The sequence below is a fragment of the Musca domestica genome, unplaced genomic scaffold (genome assembly GCF_030504385.1).
Source record: "Musca domestica strain aabys unplaced genomic scaffold, Musca_domestica.polishedcontigs.V.1.1 16, whole genome shotgun sequence".
Lineage (NCBI taxonomy): Eukaryota > Metazoa > Arthropoda > Insecta > Diptera > Muscidae > Musca > Musca domestica.
Window position 1 is genome coordinate 5,413,447 of NW_026712219.1, and position 27,758 is coordinate 5,441,204.

At 33.7% G+C, this 27,758-nt stretch overlaps 3 protein-coding genes across 5 annotated transcripts in view; 1 reads left to right on the forward strand and 2 right to left on the reverse strand.

Moving 5' to 3' along the window:
- Positions 1 to 578: 578 nt before the first annotated feature.
- On the reverse strand, positions 579 to 1,852 carry LOC101887358 (mitochondrial ribosome-associated GTPase 2). The gene is made up of 2 exons (XM_005188603.4): positions 1,664 to 1,852; positions 579 to 1,597 (listed from the first exon to the last, which is right to left on the reverse strand). The coding sequence occupies exons 1-2, from the start codon at positions 1,799 to 1,801 to the stop codon at positions 602 to 604; spliced, it is 1,134 nt and encodes a 377-aa protein (XP_005188660.1). The 5' UTR covers positions 1,802 to 1,852; the 3' UTR covers positions 579 to 601.
- Positions 1,853 to 2,471: 619 nt separating this feature from the next.
- Positions 2,472 to 8,377, forward strand: LOC101901817 (transcription factor grauzone). Of its 3 annotated transcripts, none has more exons than XM_005188602.4 (5): positions 2,472 to 2,567; positions 3,406 to 3,686; positions 3,749 to 4,719; positions 4,778 to 5,180; positions 8,045 to 8,377. In XM_005188602.4, the coding sequence occupies exons 2-5, from the start codon at positions 3,558 to 3,560 to the stop codon at positions 8,285 to 8,287; spliced, it is 1,746 nt and encodes a 581-aa protein (XP_005188659.1). In that variant the 5' UTR covers positions 2,472 to 2,567; positions 3,406 to 3,557; the 3' UTR covers positions 8,288 to 8,377. The 3 variants fall into 3 exon arrangements, with proteins under 3 accessions (XP_005188659.1, XP_058976004.1, XP_011294609.1); XM_059120021.1 differs by having other exon boundaries at positions 3,431 to 3,686; XM_011296307.3 differs by having other exon boundaries at positions 2,496 to 2,633.
- A 253-nt stretch (positions 8,378 to 8,630) lies between these two features.
- The window catches only part of LOC101901649 (gamma-1-syntrophin), a 214,727-nt gene continuing 195,599 nt past the window's right edge, over positions 8,631 to 27,758 (reverse strand). Inside the window, exon 10 of the mRNA XM_059120023.1 lies at positions 8,631 to 8,744. Within this exon, the coding sequence (XP_058976006.1) occupies positions 8,730 to 8,744 (15 nt within the window). The 3' untranslated portion in view covers positions 8,631 to 8,729. The remainder of the gene's footprint in view (positions 8,745 to 27,758) is intronic.

Genomic DNA, 27,758 nt, shown 5'->3' on the forward strand with positions numbered 1-27,758 from the left:
TTTGTGAGGGACTTAAAACTCAAAATCAAAGGAAACATATATACGGAAGCTATAGCTATGGCTGAAACGGGTTTCTCCAAATTTGACTTATTTGCTTCTAGACTGAATTCGGTAGGATGTAATAAAATACAGGTCATTTACACTTATATAAGCCATTTGAAGCATAATTAACCAGAAACTGGTTGAAGATATATGGGTGTTATATCTAAAACTGATCCGATTGTCACCAATTTATCTCATTCGGATAAAAAATACGACTTGCATTTTGTGGACGGACTGACATGCATAAATCGACTCAGAAAGTGATTCTATGAAGAGGCACAAAGACATAATACCCTTACCACTATGTGGGGTAGGGTATAAAAAACGATTGAACACTTGAATGTACTTTGAAGTAAGTTCCTCACTTCAAACTTTATTGTATTTTAAATGAATATATTACACTGAGTGTAAAATTGTAAATCCCATTATTTTGGCCCAAGTTTTTCCAAAAGAGATCTACTATTTATTTTTAATGGAACCTTTGCATCCTTATCCCCTCATAACAAATAAAAACAAAGGAAAAAAATGCAACACACTCTCTTTTTCTATAAATTAAACTTTATTCATTAACTACAGCCTTTCTTTCATCATGAATTATTCGCATTGCCTTTAACAACTCTTTTAGATTTGTACCAACTTTGGCACTGATGCCAATAACAGGCATATTGATTTTCTCTCTCAATTCCAGGAGGTTTTCCTTTGCTTCGGGCACATCAACTTTATTTGCTACAACTATCTTTGGATAAGATGCCAATTTTTTGCTAAATTGACTCATTTCATACAACAATGTTTCGTATTGTACCCATGGTTCCTGGGCACTGGCATCCAATAGAAACATTAATGCTGTACAATGTTCTGCGTGTTTTAAGAATTGCAATCCCAAACCTTTGTTACGATGGGCATCTTCTATGATGCCAGGAAGATCAGCCACTGCCAATTGAAAATTATCTGCATATTGTATCATACCAATGTTAGGTCGCAATGTCGTAAAGGCATATGGAGCCACTTTGGGCCGAGCTCTACTAATGGCATTCAATAGTGTACTCTTGCCGGCATTAGGAAAGCCTATGATGCCAATATCTGCTATACAACGCATTTCCAATATGTAGCTAACATCTTCCCCCGGTGGACCGTGTTCACATATTTTTGGTGCATTCTGTTTTTCACTAGCAAAGAAAGCATTGCCCTTGCCACCGGCACCACCTCGTGCGGCGATGAACATCATTCCTTCGCGACTAAGATCTCCAATAATTTCCCCTTTCTCATTGCGAATAATTGTGCCAATGGGGACTTTTACGATAGTGTGTTTGGCATTTTTGCCATGACAATTCTTGTCGGTACCTTTTTGTCCTTCATCACCATAGATTTTATTCGATATGTGATATAGATTTGAGACATTAGAAGATGCCTCAAAAATTATGTGACCACCGTTGCCGCCATCTCCACCATCTGGTCCGGCCCTTTCGTTACACCATAATTGGAGAAAGGATATGCACCCATCGCCGCCTTTACCACCCACTGTCCGTATCATTTTTATATCGGAAAAGTTTTGATGCTGTAATTAAGAGTTCCACGATTAGATCAGTTGTGTTGTGCAACTAATTAATCATGCCGGCATTACCTGGTATATTCGATCAGATTTCGCCTTTTTCGGTCTTAGCGCCGTGACAGCTATATCTTTGTCTTTTACCCATTCTTTTGGTGTCTTGGCTGTGGAGTATCGCCTCAGGACTAGCGTGGAAAAACGTCTAAGGAACATCTCGCTCTCTGCTTGAGAACTTAAGTGAAGAAGAATGTAAACAAAAACAAATGCACATGAACTGTAAAACAGCTGTTTCATAAATCAACTAACAACGAGTTAGTGGTGCGTTACGGTAATGTCGTTTTGTATTTTATTAAGATAGGGGTGATTACGGACAGATGTGAATGGGCGAATGCTTTGAAACTAAAAATTTGAAAAAATGGCATTTTTTATAATTATTTAAATTACTCTGTTTTTTATTCATTTTCTTGAAAATTGATTTGCTGTACTGTACAAATGTACTGTATTGGTCCAATGTTTTTTTTTTACATTTACGTTGCCAACCATCAAATGTCTCCATAATTATCGCTCCAAAAATACTTATTTATAAAAACTTCTGACAATTCAATTCATTCCTCTATATCGGCATTTGCAAAAATTGCTAATATATTCCATTCCAAACACCAAAAGAAATAGTTCATGTTTGAAGTGGAAAGTGGTTGGCAACTCTTTAAACGCAGTTATTAGGTACTAGTTCCACGGCTCCATTTTTATGAAACCCCCATTACATTGCTTCTCGGCATTATGCACTTCACTCATTCGTAAACAAATAATATTCTCTGTCATTTTGTTTTCAGGTTATTTTTTATCGCACTATATTTTGTCCTATTGTTTTACTCTTTGGAACGATTTCAATTTTTGTAGGTGTTAAAAATATTCGTGTGATTGATTTGTTTATATTTTCTTAATTTTACAATATATAAACATTAAAAGCATTTAAACGGTAATTAAAGTTATGCATAAAAGAGTCACAGTGTGGAGCAATCATGGAAGACCAATAATAACAGGAGTAATGAGTTTTATTTGTGCATTTGGTCATTTTTTTGGCGAAGTTACGGGGAGAATCTATGGAATGGAATTGAAGGACGTATAAAGAACTGTTTTCCTTGTGTGAATGAACAATGTCCGAAAAATGGATAGTAGAATATAATTCTGAAATTCCGTGAAAATCTTTGGACGGAAGAGTTGGAAAATGTTGACAATAAATTAGAAGCTAAACTCCTAAAGTCTTTCAGAAAACGTGAATGAAAGAGATGGTTTTCAAAACATAGTAAATGCTATTAAAGATGTAGGTACTATTGCTGGGTCCCCAATGTTCTTGTAAGCCAAATAACCTTACCTTCTTTTCATAGTATGAGAACAACCATGCTAATATGTCATCGTTTCCTTAAGATTCTAAGGTTCAATAATACATTTTTCCTTCTGTATGTCCTGGATCTTTACATTTATAATCATATATTGCCTCAGTCAGTCATAGATGCTATGAAATAATATAAGGACTTTGGGCGACATATATTTCCTATAAATCCCGAGATAAGGTCCAAGGAGCTTCATAACGGCCCAAGGAGCTTCATAATTGAATATTTTCAAACATCTGCGGGGTGGTCTAAATCTTACTTTAGCCTATGGAAAATGATAGGATGATAAAATTTAATAAAATAACTATGGAGTTTGTAACAAACATTGCTTATGAAAGAAAGGCTTTTTCCTTAATTTCATAGATGTTCCATTTGTTATTCATTATTAAAATGAACCCCATTCAATTGTATTTTTCTTTTCAGTTTCACCATCCTCATAATCAATTAGACACCTATATTCTGCAATGTCTCGATTTGGATAAGAAACATTTGTAGGCGAACCCAAAAGAAAAACACAATTGTGTACATATTTCCATTATTGTACAACTCCAACCCAGTGCGATTAATGATTAAAAATGGTGGAATGTTTACTCTGTTTGAAAACCACAAAAGATGCAGTTGAGTCTGACTGCATACTGGTCGATTCGGCCCAATGGGAAGACCTAGCTATTAAAAAGTTAATCGATAAACATCTATGGCCTATTGTAAGTGTTATTTACTTCACATGTAAAGTATCACTGTTTTTAACTAACTTACCTCTTTCCAGGACACCATTACTCCTCAATCATGCCTTTGTCCAACTTGCTGGCAAGAATTAAATGGATTTCATAATTTTTATACTCGCATCGAGGAGGCCCACAATGATTATAAATCGCTTTTAAAAGCGGAAATCGATCCATTGGAAGAAGAGAGTAAGCCAAAAGACTTGCTCTTGGAAAATCTGCTCGAACCGGAAATAGTAATTGGACAAACACTGGATGTTGCCATAGTTATAAAACAAGAAAATGAGGAAACGGCAATTATTCCAAAAATTGATAGTGACAATGAAAAAGATCCCAAATCACAAACCCAATCAGATGATGATAGAGAATTCATGGATGATTATAGTGGTAACAGTGATGAGAGTGAAGAAAGTGACAGCGATGACGACTTGCCACTGATACATAGAACAAAAAAATCTCCAGCGAAAGCTAAATCTGAAGTAAGCCTTGAATCCGATGATGGCAGTGTTGATCCCGATCCATTGCAGCCACGTCGACGAGGACGCAAAAAATCATCGTCTGAGGTGAAATCAAATTCAGCGACTAGGAAATCGTACTATCAGCCCAAAACCAATCGCTTAGAACATGATAAATTTTTGCAACAACACTATAAAATAACATGCAACAAATGCCATTTGCCCTTCGACACATTCCCTCTGCTCTGTAAACATTACAGTAAAGAGCACAATGAACGCGGCTTTGTAACATGTTGTGAAATGAAATTCTATGATCGTAGTTTACTAGTGGATCACATTAATTTCCATTTAAATCCCGAGTATTTTAAGTGCAAAGAATGTGGTAAGGTTTTAACACAAAGACGTTGTTTGTGGGCCCACATGAAACTGCACGAAGAGAAGAAATTTTGTTGTGATGTTTGCGATAAGAAATTTGTACAAAAATCTAAATTGGAGAGACATAAACTGACACATTTGCCGCAGCAGGAGAAAAAGTATCCTTGCAGTGAGTGTGGTAAATTGTAAGTAAGCGTAATGTGTGTGAAAATTTACAATTTTTAATTTAACTTTTTCCCTTAGCTTTGGCAATGAATATGTTTTGACACAACATCATAGGGTGGTCCACTTAAACATCTACGCCAAGGTGTGTGAGGTTTGTGGTCAAACTATGCCCGATTCGAATTCTTTTAAGCGGCACATGGAAAAGCATGAGAACATAAGTGAAACTAAAACAGCAACACCCACGGCAACGGTTAAGTGTGATGATTGTGGTCTAATATTGGCTGGACCACTTAATTTAAAACGCCACAGAGATTTACAGCATCCGCCAGGTGGCAAACGGGATTACACCTGTCATATATGCTCGAAAGTATCACCTAATATGAGAGCTTTGAAAAAACACATACGCTGTACACACGAAATGGGCTACGATTTCAAGTGTACAATGTGTGAGAAGGCATTTAAACGATCGGATAATTTAAAGGTAGGTACGCAAATTGGAGGAATGATTTTTAAAGAAATAAATTAAAATGAAATCATACCAGTGTAGCGACTAGCTTGAAAAATCTTCAACATCAAACCAAAGGAGAAAGTCAATGCATATAAAATATTTTGAATATCCCAAAAATTCGCCGGTATATTCCACATTGTAACGACAAAATATTTGGATTTGAGGAAGCCTTCAAAAATATTATTGAAACAAGTGGAGAAAGATGTAAATGTTTATAAGTGCGGTTGTAAGATTTAGAAGACTATCCAAAAGAATTTTAGTTTAATTCTTTGGTTCCTCTTCTATTGAGCTTACGATGTTTTTTTTTTGTCATAGAAGTTATTTTTTTAAATATCTTCTGATGAGAATATCCCAGACATAAAACAAGGGAACTGATGAGGATTGGTGGGTCTTTCCAAAACTTAGGTATTCCCTTCCTTTTACCCCCTGGTAAACATTACCATCGTTCTCCACCAATAAACAAACGTTGTTTTTATAAAAACAACAATAAAGGGATTAAGCCTGACCATTTTGCAATAACAAAATACTATGGTATCCCAAACACACAAGCCAACACTGTTCTATTTATTGAAATATTTATTGGGTTGTTTATCGTTCGAGATATCAATAACAATTATCACAGCTATCACATAAAAAACCAGAAGTTCGCCTTTGTGTATTTCGGATATCGCCTGTAGTTAATGCTGGTATTTTTTTCACACCAAAAAGTGGTCCATTCCACCCTCCGTCCTAAACTCTAACTTCATGCGAGATTTGGTGTCCTCTGGTTTCTATTTGTGACCTTTATAACGGATTCAAAATCAGGAACATTTTTAGTTGTTGGTCCATTTCAACCCCTAAATATATTGCGGGCATCTTTGAAAACAATAGGCCTAGCCCTTTTGAGCCCAACCCTACCCTTGTGATCGGACGATATTTGCAATCCTTATAAAATATCCCCAACCTGTGTCGTAAAATGAAAAAATATTAGAAAATTTTATAAGTCAAATTGAAAAAATCGCATGCGATAAAAAATATGAAAAAATAAAAAAATTTCACAAAATACTAAAAAATCTATATTATCATCATTATTGGTATATTTTTCTCCGATTTTATTAGATTTTATAATTTTATGTCAAGGGGGCATTCTGAATTGACAAAATTTGTCAAAATCGGTCCAGCCATTCTTGAGATATAAGCATTCTAGCTAACATCCCCCTTCCTTTGTATATACACATTGTATATATTTCGCTATATATATCCGATATATTTACTGTCGGCCTCTACGTAATGGTCAGAAATGACCGGTTCGTCTATTTCTGATTTCGCAGGTATTAAAAATATTCGCGGTCTAATGGAAAATTTGACTTTTATTTAACACAAATGTTGTGGCCTATTTCACCCACTAAATATTACCCGATGACCATCAAAATTGAAAGGCTTCTGCCCAACCCTATGCTCTAGTCCCATGCTAACTTCCGCTTCGATTGGTCTATAATTGCGACCTGTAGAGCAACTACAAAATCAGGAATTTTTTCAGTTTTTGGTCCATTTCAACCCCTAAATATTATGCGATCATCTCCAAGAGAAATAGGGTTCTATTCTGACCCTAGCCCCACTTCCATTCTAAATTTCGTGAAGATTCGGGCCATAATTGCGACCTGTAAAGTGATTACAAATTAACATGGACAGACGGACGGGCGGACGGACGGACATACATAGCTATATCGACTCAGCTCGGCGAGATAGGAAAATTCATATATACTTTCCTATGTGGGAAACCAATATTTCGTGGTGTTACATAATTGTTGGCCCAATCAAACTTATAATACCCCCAACACATAGTATTGTAGGGTAAAAATATTTAAGCCAACGCAACTGCAACAAAGTCAAACGCCACAATTTTTACATATTTTTTTTTTATTTTGTTTGAATGAAAGCAAACATTTCGGAAATAGCATCAAATTGTATAATAATGTTGCTCTGCGGTATTTTGACCCATTCCCGGCGAAGCGCTTGCTTGATGTGATCGAAACTTTGGTATATTTTAGTGCCAACCTTGCTTTCCAAAATACTACAGACACAATAATCCAACGGATTGGTATCCGGAGATTTTGGTGGCCATTTCGCGATAATATTCGGCATTTATTCTGATGCCACGGTCTGTTAATATGGCGCTTGAGTTCTGGTGGCCAACCGAAGGTGCACATTTTCAGTTGACCTTATTGGCATTTTGTTTGTTTACAAACTGCTGGCCAACGAATGTTTTCTCATCGGAAAAAACCAATTTTGGCAGTTCGCCACTTTCGGCCAAGTGAAGCAACTCTTTAGCACTTTTGAGACTATTTTCTTTCAGTTGGGTCGTAAGTTCTTGCACTTTCTGGTATTTCAATGGCTTTACCCCGAGCTCATTTTTCAATATTTGCCGAATGGAATATTGCGATATGTTCAGCTCACGAGCCATTTTTCGTCCACTGTGACGCGGGTTTCGATCAAGTCGCTTCTTTACTTTTCGAACCATTTCTGCTGATGTCGCTGTTTTCTTCTGGTCACGGTAACGAGCGATGGTACGAGACACAAAAGATTTATTGACATTTAAATGCTGGAGTGCTCCAACGATAGCCACTTGTGGTTTTCCTGCTAAATATAAAGACATCACACTATCACGTTTGAATTCTATCAGGAATAACATTTTTCTGGAAAATTCTCACCAAACTGCTTTTGTACGGTTGGAGTTGTTGCAAATAGTGAGATTTGAATGATTTAAGAATTATTTAGCAGCGTTGTTTCAATTTAGACTTATAACTACATATTCGCATGTTTTTAAAGCAGTATTCCCTTTTGTTTTCCATTTGCAGGCGCACATGAGTACCCATACTGGCACACCGCTCTATTCCTGTCCGTGGTGTCCGAAAACATTCAACTCAAATGGCAATATGCATAATCATCGAAAAAAGGCTCATCCCGCTGAATGGGAAGAGGCGCGTCGTAAAAAGTATTCTGGCAATTTGCCGCCTAATTTTAAGCCGCCAACTACAACTACGACGAACAACAATTCCTCCCATTACTTTCCAGTAACAGTAAACATGAATGGCAACTAGTTTTAATGATTTTATATTAAACAAAAAATAAATTAAGAAAAAACAAACAACAAATACAATTATGTTAATTGGTATACATATATAGAAAAAGCTTTTTGTTTTATTAATTTGGGGAATATTAAAAAAGGTATTGTTAGTTATTAAATGGTCGGCGAATTATGATGCGTCATGGGTCGTTCCAAAACAATATAGATATGAATTAAAAAAATGATTGAAATGCAACAAAATTGTTAGGTCTACTGAAGGGATTTTGTGTAAATAATTAAATTCTCACTATTTACCTCTGAAAATTTTAAATAAAATAACTTGTTTTCATTTTTTATTTTATTATTGTTTATTTAATTGCTTGACAAAAATATAGCTTATATTTCATTAGTTTTTTATCTATTATATACATTTTGAACTTATAAATTAAATTTTAAGCAGCATCATTAAAACAAGTTTATAAAAGAGATTCCTGTAAAAGACAAATAAGTTATTAATGGTTTTTAAACGGAACAAATGTGAACATTTTAAGAACGTGTGTAGAATAAATTATGTGGTGCAATTATAGAAAGATACTTTTAGAAGGAATACTAAGTTATCAACTCTTTTTTTAAATTATAAGTTTAATATATATTGTCATTTGTTTTTAACTTTGAAAGTCTAATGATGATGTGAAATGCAACGAAACCTAAATTTATAGAGTTAAATAACCATAAGAAATAGCTCACCTTGGGGGTATAGATCTTAAGTTTTTTTCCTCCCCAAAAAAGTAAAAATGTTAAAAAAACAAATGCATTTAAGCGTCGGAATTAATGTTCTAGACTTTACATGGTGATGCACAGGTCAGTTCATAAATTCATTTTTTATTCGAAAAGGTAAAGATTTTTAATAATCTAAATTACATTTATAATAATCAAAATTGGAGCGTCCAGAATTTCAATATAACTACAATATGAATTGCCATATTCTAGAAAACGAAAAATGCTACAAACCAAAGTTTTTTCCAATTCCAGATTTCAAAAAATTCCACTTTAACTCCTTTCCATTTCTTTTTCAAAAATTTTCATGTTCGTTGATAAAATTTTGTATCAGATTTTTGGTATTGAAAATGGGTTACACCACGTATTGTAATAGCCCCAATAAACCTGTACATATAGATTTAAGACCGAATTTTCTGAACAGATCCACGTCTTCGTATAGCCCCCAATATAAGACGGTGCTGGATGCAATATGGCATGCGCAAGAAAGGACTTATTGAGAGGCCAGTTCCGTGAACATTTTATTTCAAGTTCGGGAGAGGTCATGCGATTTAACGCTTTAAGACCAGTATTTCCTAAATTATGGGTCTAAAAACATTGAGAGGCTCTATTGGGATGTATTAGAACCTTTTTTATCTGTGCGTTTTGTAATCCTCTGTCTCTAACATTTCCAAAGAAGCACATGTTGTTAGCCTGTTTCTTATACAATCCAACATAGTATGTAGGGTACATTATGTTTGTCATTCCGTTTGTAACACCTCGAAATATACATTTTAGACTTCACAAAGTATATATATTCTTGATCAGAATAAAAAATGTCGATTTACCGATGTCCGTCCGTCTGTGGAAATCACTCTAGCTTCGAACGACGATGGTAGGTTGTTAAAATTTTATTCAAATGTGTATTATGCCTGCAGACTTTTGGTATTGAAAATAGGTCATGTAGGTCCACTTTGGCATAGCCCCCATATAATGGTACCTACCGATGTCACATATTTTGCCGATTTAAGCGACATTATTCACCAGAAAAATTTCAAATTTGGTATTTGAAGTTCGTAATGTGCACTACAGCCCATGACAGGAAATTGTCTGTGCAGTCCATGTCTTCGCATACACCCAATATTACGGTACCTCCCTATATTCGGTATTTTGATGATTTTAGAGACATTATTCACCGGAATTATTTCGAATTTGGTATTTGAAGTTAGTAATGAATACTACAGCCTAAGACAGAAAATTATCTGTGCAGGTCCATGTCTTCGTATATCCCCATATAACGGTATCTCCCGATATTCGGTATTTTCATGATTTTAGCGACATTATTCACCGGAATTGTTTCAAATTTGGTATTTGAAGTTTGTAATGGATACTACAGCTTACGACAAAACATTTCATATGCAGGTTCACGTTTTCGGATATCGCCCATATAACAATACGTCCCGATATTCGGTATTTTCATGATTTTAGCGACATTATTCACTGGAACTGTTTCAAATTTTGTATTGGAAGATCTTAATGGGTTCTACAAACTATGGCAAAAAAATTCGTATGCAGGTCCACGTCTTTGTATAGTCCCCCTTATGACGGTACCTCCCGATACTCGGTACTTTCATGATTTTAGCGACATTATTCATCGGAATTGTAACAAATGTATTTGTATTTAAAGTTCGAAATGGTCACTACAGCCCATGGTAGAACTAAGAAGGTAAAGTCATGTTTTCATATGTTTACAATTTTTTCAAAATAATACCTTTGACAACATCTCATTGTCAAAATTTTCATTCATAAATTCATTGTATACTCACAAAATCAGAGATGGCAACTGTTTTTTATGCATTGAAAATTGGCAAGGTAAATTACAGAAAATGTAGAGTTGGGAATGCTAATTTGAAATGAGGTTACTTTTATTTCATTGTACCATGCTACAGCCTTTGACAAAAAATTTCGTTCATATGTAAGTATATGAATTTTGGGGAAAATTCAGATTTGGCAATGGTTCATGATATATCCGATTTGAAATTTAAATATCTCAAAGGCGTAATGTGCACTCATACCAATGATGTTCGGAACAAAATATCATATACATTCTAGAAAAACTTTTTCCAAATTTCATATCAACATCGGTTTAGATTTAGATATAGCTCCCATTAAATTTCATTCTAATAGTCCTGCAAAGGATTACATGGCTTCTATGGCTATCAACCTTTTTTGGGAATATTTATGAGTAGAGATATTCTGTTTCAATTTTTTTTTGAAAATTTTCTTAATCATTTCCATGAGGATAAAAATTATATTTACCATTAACAGTTGCACATTTTTCTTTTTTTTTTTTTTTGATTCACTACATAGTTTTAGGCATTAGTTTGAAAATATCGCAACCATGCATAGCTATTTAGCAATTTTTGCCAACTAAATATTACTACTTACTCAATTTTTTAGCCATGCAACTTACCTTGTTTCATTTGATTCCAGCATTGTACTATTCGGTGGTTATTTCCCGTTTCTAATAAAGAAAACAATCATTTCACACATATGCATGTATATGTAGACATCTTTTTTTTTATAATTTTTAATTTAGCTATAATTTGATTTTATTACTATTTTTTTGTGTCGGTTTCTAAGTATCATTCGTCTCACACCATTACTTTTCATTTCATTTCGTTTCAGTATGTTTTTGTATTATTATTTTTTCTATACTAATAATATATTTTATTTAACATTTGTTCTATAGTTTTCTTTTTGCAACCGATTTTAATTTAGTTAATTGAAATTCTAAAAAAAAGTAAGAGTATCAAATTTAATTTCGCAACAATACATGTTGTGTGGAACATAAACATAATACAAGGTATAAAATTGAGTTTTATATTTACTGTTTCGTGTTGAGGGTAGAGATGCAATGTTTTTAAATAATAAAAAAAAACAAATTAATAAAAACAAGTTGTTTTGTTTACTGTATGTAAGGTTTTTTTATTTTGTTACTGCAGGGCAGGTGTTGCAACAGAATATTTGGTTTTTGTGATTGGTGTTTTTGATTTTGTTTATTTGTTAAATAAAAACTTAATTGAAATTCACTTTCAGCAATTCAATGGTAGCAGTGTCCACGTGGAAAAATCTAGTGGGTTGTTTTTGTTGTTTATATGTTAATGAATTTATGTATGCTCGATTTGTCGTAAAAATGCCAGTTAATTAATTTTGAATGAACATGAAATGTGGAGTAAACAAATGTTATGACGCTGAATGAGGTTTGGATTCTTTTTTTGGTGAGAAATTATACAAGGAGTATTACAGTGAGACATAAAAGAAACATTGTCTCTTGAATATTTAGAAGAAAAAATCTTGCTCATTATCCTTAAGGAATAACTGGAAGATATAAAACATTTTAGAAGAAAATTACAATATGATGACAGTTTCTATAAATAAATCAAGGTGCGACACACTATGTCACACTATTCTCCAAAAAATTGAAGAATACAAATCCTCCAAAGAAGAAAAGTAAAATCCTGTCGAAAATCCTTTAGCAGAGCTGCGTTAGGGAATCTCTTTAGGAAATATTCAGCAGCAGTTAACCTCTTTAGAAAGGCCCTAAATAAATTCTAGGGGAGAAGACATACTCTAGACTTAACCGACATGTGGTACATCAAAAGATGGGACAGCGGAAGTCACCTTCGAAACAAGACGTTGAATGTGATGTTTGTAAGTCTGACAAAGACTGCCTTTATCATTTTAAATTTTTTTTACCCCTCACCATTCTATGTCGGGTATATTAACTTTGTCATTCCGTTTGTAATTCCTCTAAATATTGATAATTTACCCTACAAAGTATATATATTCTGGATCAGCGAAAAATTCTAAGACGATCTGTCTGTCTGTCCGTCTGTTATAATCACGCTTTCTTTACCAGTGGCAGGTAAATTTCGTAAATAAATCATGTCATGTACCTCCCGATATTCGGTATTTTCATGATGTTAGCGACATTATTTGCCGGAATTATTTAAAATTTCGTATTTGAAGTTCGTAATGGGAACTACAGCCTATGGTAAAAAATTTTGTATGCAGGTCCAAGTTCTCGTATAACCACCATATAACGGTACCTCCTTATATTCGGTATTTTGATGATTTCAGCAACATGCTTCACCGGAATCGTTTCAAATTTCGTACTGGAAGATCCTAATGGATACTACAGCCTATTCCAAAAATGTTTGTATACAGGTCCAAGTCTCCGTATAGCCCCCATATAACTGTACCTCCAGATATTTGGTATTTTGATGATATGAGCAACATTATTTACCGGAATTGTTTCAAATTTTCTACTGGAAGATCCTCATGGGTACTACAGCCTAAGACAGAAAATTGCCTGTGCAGGTCCACGTCTCCGTATAGCCCCCATATAACGGTACCTCCCGACATTCAGTATTTTGATGATATGAGCAACATTATTTGTTAAAATTATTTCAAATTTCCTACTGGAAGATCCTAATGGGTACTACAACCTAAGACAGAAAATTGCCTGTGCAGGTCCACGTCTTCGGTATCTCCCAATACTCCGTATTTTCATGATTTTTGCGACATTATTTACCTTAATTGTAACAAATTTCGTATTTGAAGTTCGTAAGGAGCACTACAGCCTATGACAAAAAATTCTTATAAAGGTTCACGACTTCGTATAAGTAGTAATTTTCGGAATTTTTTTTGAAATTTTTTAATTTTTTTTCGATATGGTGGAGGATATTAAAATTTCGGCCGTCTGTATTCGTCAAAGAAGTTTGTACTTCCAAGTAGAGTTATGCCAATCTAGTTCGATCGAACGACCTACATAGTTCCTTATCTAGTCCGGTGGTCTCGTTTGTATGAAAACTCAGCGTATGAGTGACAAAAAATATATGAAACGTATGAAATCACTCATACGTTTAGGAACTGGTGAATTAACTATGAACTAGATTGACAAACATTTACTTCCAAGCTATGGAAGTTCAATTTTACGATTTTCTCAAACACTTAAAATGTGTGGATCATACATACAATGTTTCGCCATCAAATACCGATTTCTAGACAAATCGGTGAAAAAATGTGCAAAAATCATCCAAATACCGAATATAGGGAGGTACCATTATAGGGGAGCTATACCAAAGCCTGGACCTATACATACAATGTTTTGTCACACGAACTAGGACCCATTATGACCTACAAATACCAAATCATCAAAATACCGAATATCGGGAGGTACCGTTATATTGAGGCTATACCAAAACGTGGACCTATATATACAGTGTTTCGCCAAAAGAGCTAGAACCCATTAATATCAACAAATACCAATTTCTAGACAAATCCGCGAAGAAATTTGGCAAAAACCATTAATATGCCGAATATCGGGAGGTACATTTATATGGGGGCTATACCAAATCGAGGACTTATCCATGCAATGTTCCGTCAGCGGAGCTAGAACCCATTACGAACTATAAATACCAATTTTTAGACCAATCCGTGAAAAAATGTGACAAAATTCATCAAAATACCGAATATTGGAAGGTACCGTTATATAGGGAATATATCAAAACGTGGACCGACATATCTCATTTTCAATTCCAACAATCCTAGACACAATACAAATTGTTCTGCTAAAGTTTGAAGCTCTATGTCAAACAATGTGGGCTATATCGTGATTTCAACAGGCAGGCGGACAGACGGACGGACATCGTTAAATCGAATTAGAATTGTATGCTGATTATGAATATATATATATACTTTATGGGGTCTACGACGAATATTTAGGGATGTTGCAAAGGGAATGACAAAGTTAATATACCCTCCTTTTCAAGGTGGAGGGTATAAAAATACCGAATTTATGAAGTTACTTATTTTGGGGCCTCTTATTGCATACTTATATTGGGGTATATGCAATTTTTATCATAGGCCATTACGATATTCAAATGAAATGAAACATGAAACAATTCCGGTGAATAATGCCGCTAAAATCAACTAAATATCGATTATAGGTAGGGAAGAGGTACCGTTACAATTTTCTGTCACAAATGGTAGTACCCATTAGGAAATTCAATTTTGAAATATGAAACAATTCTGGCGAATAGTGTCGCTAAAATCATAAAAATACCGAATATAGTGGGGTACCATAATATCGAGGCTATATAAAGACTAGGACCTGCACATGCAATTTTCTGTTATAGACTGAAGTACTCATTAAGAATTTCAAAAATATGAAATTTTAAACAACTCCGGTGGATAATATCGCTAAAATCATCAAAATACCGAATATAAGGACATCTCGTTATATGAAACCTATACGAAGTTAAATTTGTGACTTAAAAACCAAAAAACAAAAACATAAATCTGCCGGTACAGTTATATGGAGCCTATACCAAAATGTCGACCTATATAGCTCATTTTAAATATTAATAGTCCTGCCTAACACACATCTGCGAAAAATGTTATCAATCTTCATCATTTCGTTCGGAAGCTGGAGTGATTTCCACAGACACACAGACATACGAAATGAATCGATAGAATTTTTCGCTGATCAAGAATATATATACTTTGAGAGGCTTAAAATTTATATATCGAGGTGTTGCAAACGGAATGACAACTGACCTTTATGTTATGACGAAAGTTATAATAATTAACATAATTACACTATCGTAAACTCATTTTCATATCACAAAAAACAGTTGAGTTTACTGTTAATACCGGATAATTTTACTGAGAAAATCTTCCCAGTAAGAATTTGAAAATTCTCAGTAATGGAACTAACTCTCCCCTGGCTATAGTAAGGAGTAATAGTAAGTAAGGAATAAGTGAAAAAAGTTGTTAGAATTTGTGCTAATTGTTGGGTTATTGTACACACCTATTGTCGGCTCCGACCGCCTATGATGCTTTCCCGAGAGCTTTCTTTTGCACCAATCAGTATTGGTGTTAAGCACTCATATTAACCGCCTTTGAAATTGTTTTGAACAAACCATTTATTTTCATTGTTTCTCTCTCTCTCTCTCTTACATGCCGTGATTAATGATGCATTTTATGGAGCACCAGTAGTGCACTTTGTTAGAGTTTTTCAAAATAAATAAAAACTTATGCACTCAGCGTAGATTTTTCAGTTCACACCACAATCATGAAAACTTTCACAATAAATAAAAGTGAAAGTAAAAGTTCTCAATTAAATCGATGTATGTATGTTAATGTGTCAAGGGTCGATAGACCAAACGGCCGATCGAACCACCGACCAGAAGCCAAACGAAATGGTTGAGTGAAAGAATGAATGAATGGTTATTTGTTAAATTTGAAAAAAAAAAACGAGGCATTGAATAAACTATGCTGGAGGGAGGAGGTATTTCAACTGTTTTTTTTTTCAGGATATTTGTGGTGATTTAAAGGTCTACATGTGTGTGAGAATGTAACCAAACAAATTCTTTCTTTAAGTATACATGAGTAAATATTTATATGGTTGCTGTTGCTTGTGAAATGCATACAATACATAAGTATTTGTTCATAAATATTTGAACACATAAATATATATGTATGTGGATTTATTTGTGTAATAACATAGCTTGTGTGTTAGCAGTGGAGTTAATTATAATTGAGTATCGATTTACATGAAAAAGTTAAGTTCGAATGTTAAAAAAAGAAAATTAAGTCATGAGAGTAGGGTGTGTGTTTGAAATGTCGGTTGTCTGAAAAGCAGAAAAATGAAAGAAAACAACATTTATTTCAATGTAGGTAGGTATATAGTATTTTGATCCTTTACAATAACAATACGTATGTATGGTATGGTAGATGAACACAGTGCAATAAATGCTAAAGATGTACTATAAACAAAAATAATCGTATTTGATTGATTCTGTAGACAAAAGGAAAACGTTGGTAATTATGAAACCGAAAGAATATTGAGTTAGTTAAGTCGAGATGTATTTTCGTTGTTATCCAAAATATAATAAGAAATATATTTTAAAGCTAAAAAGCCAACAATCATATTTTTTGTTTGTTTCTATTTTGAGATTAGCTCAATGATCTGAATTTTACAGTGAAAAGGAAAGTCAGAGATAAACAATCACACACACACTATTATGTGATATGCGTTTCACCGTTGGTTAAGCTGCTTATCAGACATATTTGATGTGGATTATGGTGGGGCAGTTATTTTGAAAGTATTAATTATTTCGAAGGTATTACATATGCGAATTAAAAACCAGAAACCATCCAAGTTCAGCTCAAGCTCTACTAGCAAATCTTTTTCCAGTTGTCTTCATAGCGATGGGGTTTCTTGGCGACAACATCTACATTACATTCAAATTCATACACCTGTTATAGTGTTGCTGTAGGAAGACGGGTTATTGAATCTGAACGCTGAGACGGCACATTAAACTTGGCAGGTAGACATACATATGGATGGACACTCTTAGATCGTCTATTTCCAAATGTTTTGAATCGGAGTCTGTACAAAGAGATCCAGAGTTAAACAAGTAAGCAAAAACTATAGTCGTGCGGGGCCGACCATGTGATACCCTACAACACTACAACATGTTAGAAATTTGAAATTATGTCACGGAGCACTACCCAGATATTTTGACACGGGATATTTGCCCACTGTTTACGCACTCAGTCTAGCTGTTAGTTGTTGTAATCCATTTTACAGCTAAATACAATCCAATGGTCATCCAAAATGCTAGAATCCTTCCCCGTTCTTAACTCTCTTCTCAGGCGTATCGATTAGCTTCAATTGTGTGATCAGGAAATTATTTCTGTTTTTGGTTCATTGAACCCCCAACTATTTTGCGATCATCTCAAAAAGCAAAAGACCTATCTGTATCTCCAAATTTAGACTCATCTATATGAGTTGCTTTTTTACGATATTTGGCTATATTCGTCAATGAAATCAGCATAAAAAAGCCAGAAGTTCGCTTTTTGTGTATTTCAGAAGGTATGTTGGTATTTTTTCACACAAAAATTCTAAAAAAAAATCTAAAAGTCATTCTACCCGCTGTTCAAAACTCTAACTTCATGCGAGATTTCGTGTCCTTTGGTTTCTATTTGTGACCCTTGTACCGGCTGCAAAATCAGGAACATTTTTAGTTGTTTGTCTATTTCAACCCCTAAATATGTTGCGGGCAACTTTCAAAACAATAGGCGTATACCTTCTGAGCCTAACCATACCCTTTTCGTGAGGATCGGACGATAATTGTAATCTGCATATAATACCAACCTGTGTTGTAAGGTGAAAAAAATATTACAAAAGTCAGAATATAACTTATTTCAATATTATAAGTCAAATTGAAAAAAATCGCATGCGATAAAAAGTGAAAAAAAAATGTCACAAAATAATACAAAAACTATATAAAAATCATTATTGGAATCTCTTTATGCGATTTTTATAGATTTTTTTCTTTTATGCCAAGAGGGCCTTCTGAATTGACAAAATTTGTCAAAATCGGTCCAGCCATTCTTGAGATATAAGCATTCTAGCTAACATCCCCTTCCTTTGTATATATACATTGTATATATTTCGCTATATATATCCGATATATTTACTATCGGCATCTACGTTACGGTCAGAATTGACCTGTTCGCCTATTTGTGATTTCACCGGGATTATTAATATTCACGGTTTAATGGAAAATTTGACTTTTATTTAACAGGAATGTTATGGTCTATTTCACCCACTAAATATTACCCGAAGAACACCAAAATTGGAAGGCTTCTGCCCAGCCTCAAGCTCTAGCCCCATGCTAACTTCCGTTTCGAATGGTCCGTAATTGCGTCCTGTAGATCAACTGTAAAATCAGGAAATTTTTCAGTTTTTGATCCATTTCAATCCCTAAATATTATGCTAAAAGAAATAAGTTATATTCTGGCTCTAGCGGGACCTATATCGGGCCATAATTGCGACCTGTAGAGTGATTACAAATTAACATGGACAGACGGACAGACGGACGGACATATATAGCTAGATCGACTCAGCTCGGCGAGATAGGAAGATCCATATATACTTTCCTATGTGGGAAACCAATATTTCGAGGTGTTACATAATTTTTGGCTCAATCAAACTTATAATACCCCAACATATAGTGTTGTAGGGTATAAAAATTAAGGCAAAAAGTATCAAAAGAAGAAATATTCTACATAAAATTCCACTATAAATCTCAGAATCAATTTCATATCTAAATACAATAGTTTTTATAAAAAATACATTCAACATGTATGTACTGAAGTCAAGAAACTATGTATTATACGGTAAATTTCACAATGGCTTCAGAAAAAACTATATATTTAGATGTTGTGTTGAGGGTGTTATAAGTTAGATTGGGCCAAACAGTATGTGACACCTCGAAATATTGATCCACGATATAAGAAATTATGTATGGATTTTCCTATCTCGCCGAGCTGAGTCGATCTAGCTATGTATGTCCGTTCGTTTGTGCATGTAAATTTGTAATCACGCTACAGGTCGATTATAGCCCGATCCCCACGAAATTGAAAATGGAGATGGGGTAGGGGTTAGAATAGAAACCTATTGTTTTTGGAGATGATTGCAAAATATATTTGAAATGGACCAAAACAGGAAATTCTCCTAAGTTTGCCTGTTTGCTCTACAGACCACAATTATAAACCAATTGACCAATAAAAAATTTTGTATGGAGTTAGAGTTAAGTGCTGGGCAGACAATATTTGGTGGGTAAAATAGACCATAACTTTTATGTAAAAAATACGAACATTTGCACTAAACCGCAAATATTTTTCACCTCTCACAATTGCAGTGATGCTGATAGCCAAGATATCGGATATATAGTTATAATACTACTCTGTTCCTGAACCTGTAAGGATCTACTATTTTGCAATTTTTTCGATATCATAAGGGGAAAATCGGTTATCGTATTAAAAAATATACATTCTTGCAGTTCTGGAACAGACCATAAATATGTAAAAAATAGATCTTAGCTATTCTGCTTATAAGTCAAGAACTGCTAGACTGATTTTCAGTATTCTCATCAATTCGGAATGATCTCTTGCCAGAAAAGGATAAAATATACGAAAATTTTGTAAATACATGCCCTTAAAAAAGGGGATATGTTTGTGCTAATTTTTTTTTACAATTTTTGTCATATTTTTTATCGCATGCGATTTTTTCAACTTGACTTACAATTTTGAATTGTAGATTTTCTAAACAACACTATGTGTTGATGGTATTATATACAGGTCACAATTATCGACCGATCCTCACGAAATTTTGCATTGGGGTGGGGTTAGGGTCAGAATTAGTGCCTACTGATTTGAAGATGCACATTTAGGGGATCAAATGGGTCAAAACAATTAAAATTTGCCTGATTGAAAACCAATCGATACGGAATTTTCTAATCTTTGAATGATCATTGGATTATACTTACCTGAACACAACTTTCGTGTGAAATTGTTTTTAATTCCTATCAGCACGACAGAGAGCGTAAATATAGGGAAAATGCCCCCGGCCGAAAACCTAAGGATAACATCTGGCCAGGGCTCTATGACATAATTTCAAAAACGAAATCTTCCTAAGTGCATTTAGATATAATGGGACTTCCAACATATTGTAATGTTGTAGGGTAGCACAATGTCGGCCAAGCATGACTATAGCCTTTGCTTACTTGTTTTAATGTTAAGTTTATATGTTTCTAATCTGAGTCAAAATCAGTTTTTAGCGAAAGTTTTAAGGAAAATAAAATCGTATTATGAGTCTCGAATTAACAGAAATGCGTATCATAAAAAATATAATAAATATTTTGCGTTTATAAAAAAACCTTTATTTTTACAAATTTATGCAGGGTATGAAAAACGCCAAAGCTATTTTGGGTTCTCAGGGCTATCTATTTAGGGCTCATATCACAAAATTTGAGCTAAATTTTTCAAAACTTAAGATAGATATCAAGAATATTTTTGGTATTTTGAATTTTTAGTATAAAGCAACGCTCCTTGAAAAGAAATTATCAATATAGACCTACGTTTTGCCATAGCCCTCGAATAAAGGTATCTTGGCATAGAACACCTCTTGTTTTTTCTTCAATGGAACTTCTTTGACAAATAAGTTCTGTGAGTTTCTAGAAATTAAGATTATTCTCTAAATTTTAATATTAGAAACATGATCGATAACCAAATATAAAATTTTGCGTAAAAGGGTATAATCCTTTTTATTTTCGAAAATAGAATGCCCACAATTAAAATACTGCCCAATGCGTAGCGAAAAAAATTCTATATATTAGGTTTATAGGAAATCATACATGCTTTCACACAAATGCATGTATTCTCTATGTTAATTCTGTGAAAACATCGTGTCGTATACATAATGGCTTTATCGATGATAATGTTGTGTATACGACACCCAGTCCAAAAATATTTTCATAATTTCTAATGAAATTATTGTATCAGCAAACATCGAAAGCTATTTTGAAGACTCATAAAGAAAACAAAATCAAATATCACTGAAACAATTATTGCACTGTGTACATGGTATGTCCTATGGAAGTATATATCCAACATGCTGTGACTTTTTTGTATGTATGTACGTTGAATATCCTTATGGTATATGTGACTAATTTGATTTTTTTATATATTTCCTCTTTTCTTTCTCTCTTTTACTTGTGGTTTTGTAAATAGTTTTGTTTATATGCTGGCATTTATGCTCATGAAATATGGTTGTATATATATGTGATTATATTTATTTGTAGGTCGATGTGTATGTATACATTGGGTAAATACATGCGGGCGTGTGTATGTGTATATATATGTTTGTATGTATATAGATAATTTGATTTGATCTCTATTAATAAATTGCAATAAATTATAACGTTGACGACGTATTTTTGGTTTCTTTGTGTTATTGATATGACTCTGTTCAATTTGTATTGTAAGATGAGTTTGAGTTGCATTGTAGTTGGTTGTTGTGGTTTTTGTTATTTTATTGGTTCCTTTCGGGCCGTGGGATGTAAGGAGGTGTTCGCTAATAAGTTTTTTATAAAAATATATATGTTTTGATAAAAGATAAAATATATATGTTTGCATTAAGAAAATAAAATATTTAAGAATTCAAAAGGGATTTATTAGAGTTTAGCATCTAACGTTTTCAGCGGAAAGTAAATGTATGAAAAGTTTGTATTTACTTTTTCGAAATTTAAATATTTTTTGTTTGGAGTTCCGAGAGTATGATTTTAAAAAGTATGCTTTCGAAATAAGTACGATTTTCGATATAATTGTTTTTTGCTATAAAAGATGCTTGTAAATGTTAAAATCTTCCCCGATCGATCAAAGTCAAGAGTACCGTATTTGATAACTCCCTTTTTAAACACACTTTTTATCATAGACTGAGTTCTAACTCTTCCCCTTCACTCGATTCTAATGATACATTTCTTAGTGCGTTTTTTTTACCCTTTAGCAAGATTTTCAATTTTTTTTTACAATAACTTTTTTAATTTTAACAAGACAGCCAAAAAATAAAGTTCTCCCCGCCCATTACTCAATGTCGAAAGAATCATATTTGGAATTCCTTAGCACTTTTTGTAGTACCAAGTACGAATTTCCAATCTCCTTCTAAAACAATTTTTATTATTATAGACAACGATACACAAAAATTAAGAGCTCTAAATATTTCCCATCGCCAAACTCGATTGGCACATTATTTGGTACCACTTCGCAATCTTCTAATTATAATTTTCTATGCTATAAACTACACTAACCAAAAAATGTGGTACCATAGGTAGTACCTCTTAGCACAGTTCGTACTCTTATGTATGAATCTCTAAAATATCTTCCAATTTTTTATTACAGACAGCCATGGCCAAAAAAAATTGAGCTAGAACTTTCTCCCGTCGAAAAATCTTAATGGCACGTTATTGAGTAGCTTTTAGTACTTTTCGTGCCATTTAGTACGAAATCTCCAAAAAAAACTGTTTTTACTATTCTATTTTAATTGTTATATACATCGCTGCCAAAGAAAAATTAAAGTTCTACCATTTCTTGACGGATTAACACAATGCGTACCATTTTAAGTGCATTTTAGAAGTAATGTCCAAAATCCCCTTTGGTCTACCAATAATATGGTAGAGTTCCAGTGCTTTTCCGCGCAATGCCCTTTATACCATATTTTGTACCCATTAGCACCTTTCAAACAAAAAAAATTCAAAAACTTCAAAAAAACGGTTCTTATTTTTATAGACGCCCATTTACAAAAATTCCGAGATCTAAGTATTCCCTGTCACTCAATTCAACTGGAACTTTATTTAGTACCTCTTAGTACTTAGTGCGTTCTTTAGTAAGAATTTCCAAAACCCATTCTCTCCACTATTTGTGGGTAATCTATATATAAAAGAGTGATAAAATAACTGACTGACTTAGAATCAAAGTCCAGACGAAACGGCAGCAGCACTATGGCCAGTCTTGGTGCGTAGAGGTGTTATAAGGCAAGGTTTTCGGAAATTCGTACTAAACGGATGGAAAAAGTACTAAAATGTACTAAAATTTCAATACTTTTTCTGAAAATTCAAAAGGGTTTTCTAAATTGGTACCAGTTGATATTATGTGAACGGATAAAAACTTGAAATTTGGTCGGAGAATCAAGATTTGAAAGTAAGTTAGAATGGTTTTGGAAATGTGTGCTAAATGTGTGAACTGTACTAAATGGTACTAAATTTGGAACAATTTGTTTAGGGTGAACGGATGAAGTTCGAATTTAAAATTTTGTATTTGGGTCCCGGTTTGTGGTTGGTTGGCGATAAAGAGATGGTATTTGAAATGAGTACTACAAGTGCACTAAAAGTACTAAATAGTACTATATTTGATACAATTTGGATACAGAACAAAACAGATAGCGTTTGAAATCTGAAAATAGTTATTAGGCCGCTGTTCATGTGTAGCTTGGACATATGGAGTTGGTTTCGGAAATGTGTAGTATAAATGTACGAAAAGCACTAAATGGTACTAAATTTGGTATTGAGTGAAGGGATAGGTTTGGATTCCTTAAATTTGATATTGAAGTCTCTGTTAGTATTTGGAATTGAGATATAGATGTGGTTTTGGAAATTTGGACTATAATTGTACGAAAAGTACTGAATAGTACTTAATTTGGTATTGGGTGAAATAATAGAGTTGGCATCCTTAAACAGATGTTATCTGTTTGTAAGATATGGATGTAATTTTGAAGATGTGTACTACAATTGTTTGAAAAGTACTAAGTGGTACTAAATTGTATATTGGATAATGGGATAGAACTGTAATCCCAAAATTTGATATTGTGGTCTCTGTTGATATCTATGGAAGTGATTTTTGGTTTTGGAAACGTGTACTATAGCTGCACGTTTTGTACAAAATATTCGGACCAATTACGGTTGTCGTTTATATGGTCGTCGTCGACGTTATGTGCAAGTCGCCATCGCCGTCGCATCGATTCAAAATTGATATTACGGCAAGGCATAGAAGCAACATCGATTGTTAAAAAAGTTCGCAACACCTCCTTGTTGTTGACAAAAAAGATAAAAAAATGTTTGCAGCGACGAGTTCTAAGGCAGCAAACAAACATATTTGCATTGCCTGAGTCCAAGTGAGTACATATTATTATTATACTCTTACCTTTCTAAAATGCTACAACTTGTGCTAATACCTTTTCTTCTGGGTATGTTCAACCGGCTACACAGTTCAACAACACTGACCTGGATCGGGCCAGTGGATCCGGGTCTTGAATCCGGATTTACGAGTCCCGGGGGTACCGGGTCCGTCCCCCAAGAAAAAAACAGTTTCCCGGAATCAGGGTAAAAATAACGACCTTTGGAAAAAATGTCGACAAATCGAAGAGTTTTTACCGGTAGGATCTTAGTAGTTGGGTATTGGGTGAAGGGATAGAGCTGAAAAAAACAAGTAAAAAAGCAGTAAGTTAAGCCGGGCCAAACTTTGAATACCGTCCACCATTTGGAACGAATTAGAAAATTTTCAAAAAAATAAAATCCATTATTTTTTTTTAAATGTTTACAATATCTAATATAGGAATGCGCCGATATATGGGGGATATACGATATTGTGGACCTATAAAGACAAATCAATGTCTGGGTGTAAAGTACTCACAAGGAACTCCTGTGTGGATTTTCAGATAATTCCATTGGAAAAAGTGGCTAAAATCATCAAAATACCGAATATAAGGGAGTACCGTTATATGGGAGATATACGATATTGTGGACCTACATAGACAATTCCGTTTCAGGGGTTAAGTGCTCACAAAGAACTCCTTGTGTAGATTTTCAAACAATTCCGTTGAAAAATGTGGGTAAAATCATCGGGGGTACCGTTATATGGGGGCTATACGATATCGTGGACCTATATAGACAATTCTTTTTGAGAGGGTAAAATGCCCACATGGAACTTCTTGTGTGGATTTTCAGACATTTCCATTGAAAAATGTGGCTAAAATCATCAAAATACCGAATACCGTGGGGGTACCGTTATATGGGGGCTATACGATATCGTGGACCTACATAGATAATTCTCTGTCGAGGTATAAAGTACCCACAAGGAACTACTTGTGTGGATTTTCAGACAATTTCATTGAAAAATGTGGCTAACATCGTCAAAATACCGAATATCGGTGGTACCGTTATATGGGGGCTATAGATATCGTGGACCGATATAGGCCATCTTCGAACTTGACCTGCCTGCAGACAAAAGACAGATCTGTGCAAAATTTTACCATCCTATCTTAATTCGTTTAGACAGTAGCGTGTTTACAATAGACGGACGGACGGACGTACAGACGGACGGACAGGGCTAAATCGTCTTAGAATTTTACGCTGTTCAAGAAAATATATACTTTGTTGAGTCTAAAATGATTATTTCGATGAGTTACAAACGGAATGACGAACTTAATATACCCTCCATACTATGTATGGTGGAGGGTATAAAAACTAAGCAATTTATAAATATTAAAAACCCTAGCCATACCCGTGATAAGGTACTTAGTACGTCATTTTAACTTTTGGTACACAATTCTAAGAATACAGGTTAATCAAGCTACCTACTTGCAAAATTAAAAAAAAAAATTGGCTTCAGCCGTTTGGACGTTGTGAAATTGTCAATTTAGGTTGTGGAAAATTCCATGTGCATTCCGATGCATTCTAATTCAAATTCCCAAAATTGTTTTTCGGCCATACCAAAAAGTGGACCGACCTGATTAATTTCTTAAAATAATGATTCTGTAAATAATACCAAGCACCCTATGCACTTTCAAAGCACTATTTTTTACCCAACATGTAATTTTCCACAATTCTCAGCACGACAAGAACATTGTTGCATAGAATTATTAAAACCATCACCAAATTTTAGAATTTCCCACCCCTAGTAATTGGACTTAAATTGATGCTAATCTTCAACATGCACCAACAAGAGTGTAAAATGAATGACGTTTTTTTTTTTAAACGAGAATTTTTATTTTCATCTTAGTATTGTAATCGAATAATGTTTTTTGTATTCGTTAGTTGTCAAGATTTGAAATGCTATTTACGAAACGAAACTCTAATGAATCCACTTTGAATTCTTTGTGCAGCTTGATTTTTTGGTTTCCCTTTTGACAGATAAAAAAAGTAGAGTGTAATTGTGTTTGGTTAATTTTTCATTTTATTCTTTGTTTGCATTATTTTGTTTTTTTTTTTTTTTTGGTCTTTCTACAGGCATGCTTAGTAGGATAGTGGTTGGGTGGTGGTATGAAGTTTTAAGTTTGGTTGGTTGTTGATTCCTTTTTTGTTTATATTCTTTTATTTTTTGGTTTTCATGTTTGCGCACGAATAATGTCCATGAATAAAAGCTGATACAACATTGTGATATATGTACTGGTAAGTTAAAACGGGTTTCAAAAAAAAAAAAAAAAAAAATATTTGTACAAAAAATAAAACTTTTTGGGTTTCTTTTTTTCGTTTGGGTATATCATAATGTTTATTTTTTATTTGCAATATTTTGGGTTAAAATTTATGTTTCGTATGTTTTTCTTTTTCTTCTTTTTTCAACAATTTAAAGACACAGTTTATGAATTGACGTTATGTATAAATTGAACGAAAAAAATTTGAAATTGTAAATAAATCAATTTTATTAAAAACAAATTTATTTATACTATATTTTAAAAGCCAAATTTTTGCTATAAACATAATAAACATTTCTTTGTTCGCTCGTTTCAGTTAGCTTCCATATTTATTTTTATTTAAAAAAAATGATATGTTTTTTATTGTTAATTATAAATAAAAATAAGTAAAACTTGAAGTTTTTTTGTGAATTGAATACAGATCCATTTAAAAGCCAACAATTAGTATTATATATATCTTTTGTTTATTCTTAGTATAGTTGTTGTTCGTTTTTTGTGTGTGTGAGAGTGATATTGTGACTTACATATATTTCCCACTTGTGCTAGGAACTAGTATAGAACTAGAAATAAATTTGATTTTATAAATAGGTTCTTAATTGGAAAATTCTATTTGGAGTTACTGGAGAAATGGGGAAAATACTTTTGTAAATCATCGGCCGGGCCGAACTTGGAATACCCTCCACCATTTGGAACGAATTTGGCGACTGTCAAAAAACTCAGATCCGTTAAAATTTCTGTTAAAATCTTGAAAAAAACTAATACAAAATCAAAATGCCGAATATTGGGAGGTACTGTTACATGGGGCTATGCGAAGACGTGGACCTGCATTATCAAAGTACCAAATATAGTGAGGTACTATTATATG

Excerpts from the sequence above, each read along its gene's own strand:
- LOC101887358 (XM_005188603.4), bottom strand. The coding sequence starts at position 1,801 with ATGTTCCTTAGACGTTTTTCCACGCTAGTCCTGAGGCGATACTCCACA. Across the intron at positions 1,598-1,663 it reads AATCTGATCGAATATACCAG|CATCAAAACTTTTCCGATAT; the intron begins GTAATGCCGGCA and ends TCTTAATTACAG.
- LOC101901817 (XM_005188602.4), top strand. The coding sequence starts at position 3,558 with ATGGTGGAATGTTTACTCTGTTTGAAAACCACAAAAGATGCAGTTGAG. Across the intron at positions 3,687-3,748 it reads ATAAACATCTATGGCCTATT|GACACCATTACTCCTCAATC; the intron begins GTAAGTGTTATT and ends ACCTCTTTCCAG. Across the intron at positions 4,720-4,777 it reads TGCAGTGAGTGTGGTAAATT|CTTTGGCAATGAATATGTTT; the intron begins GTAAGTAAGCGT and ends TTTTTCCCTTAG.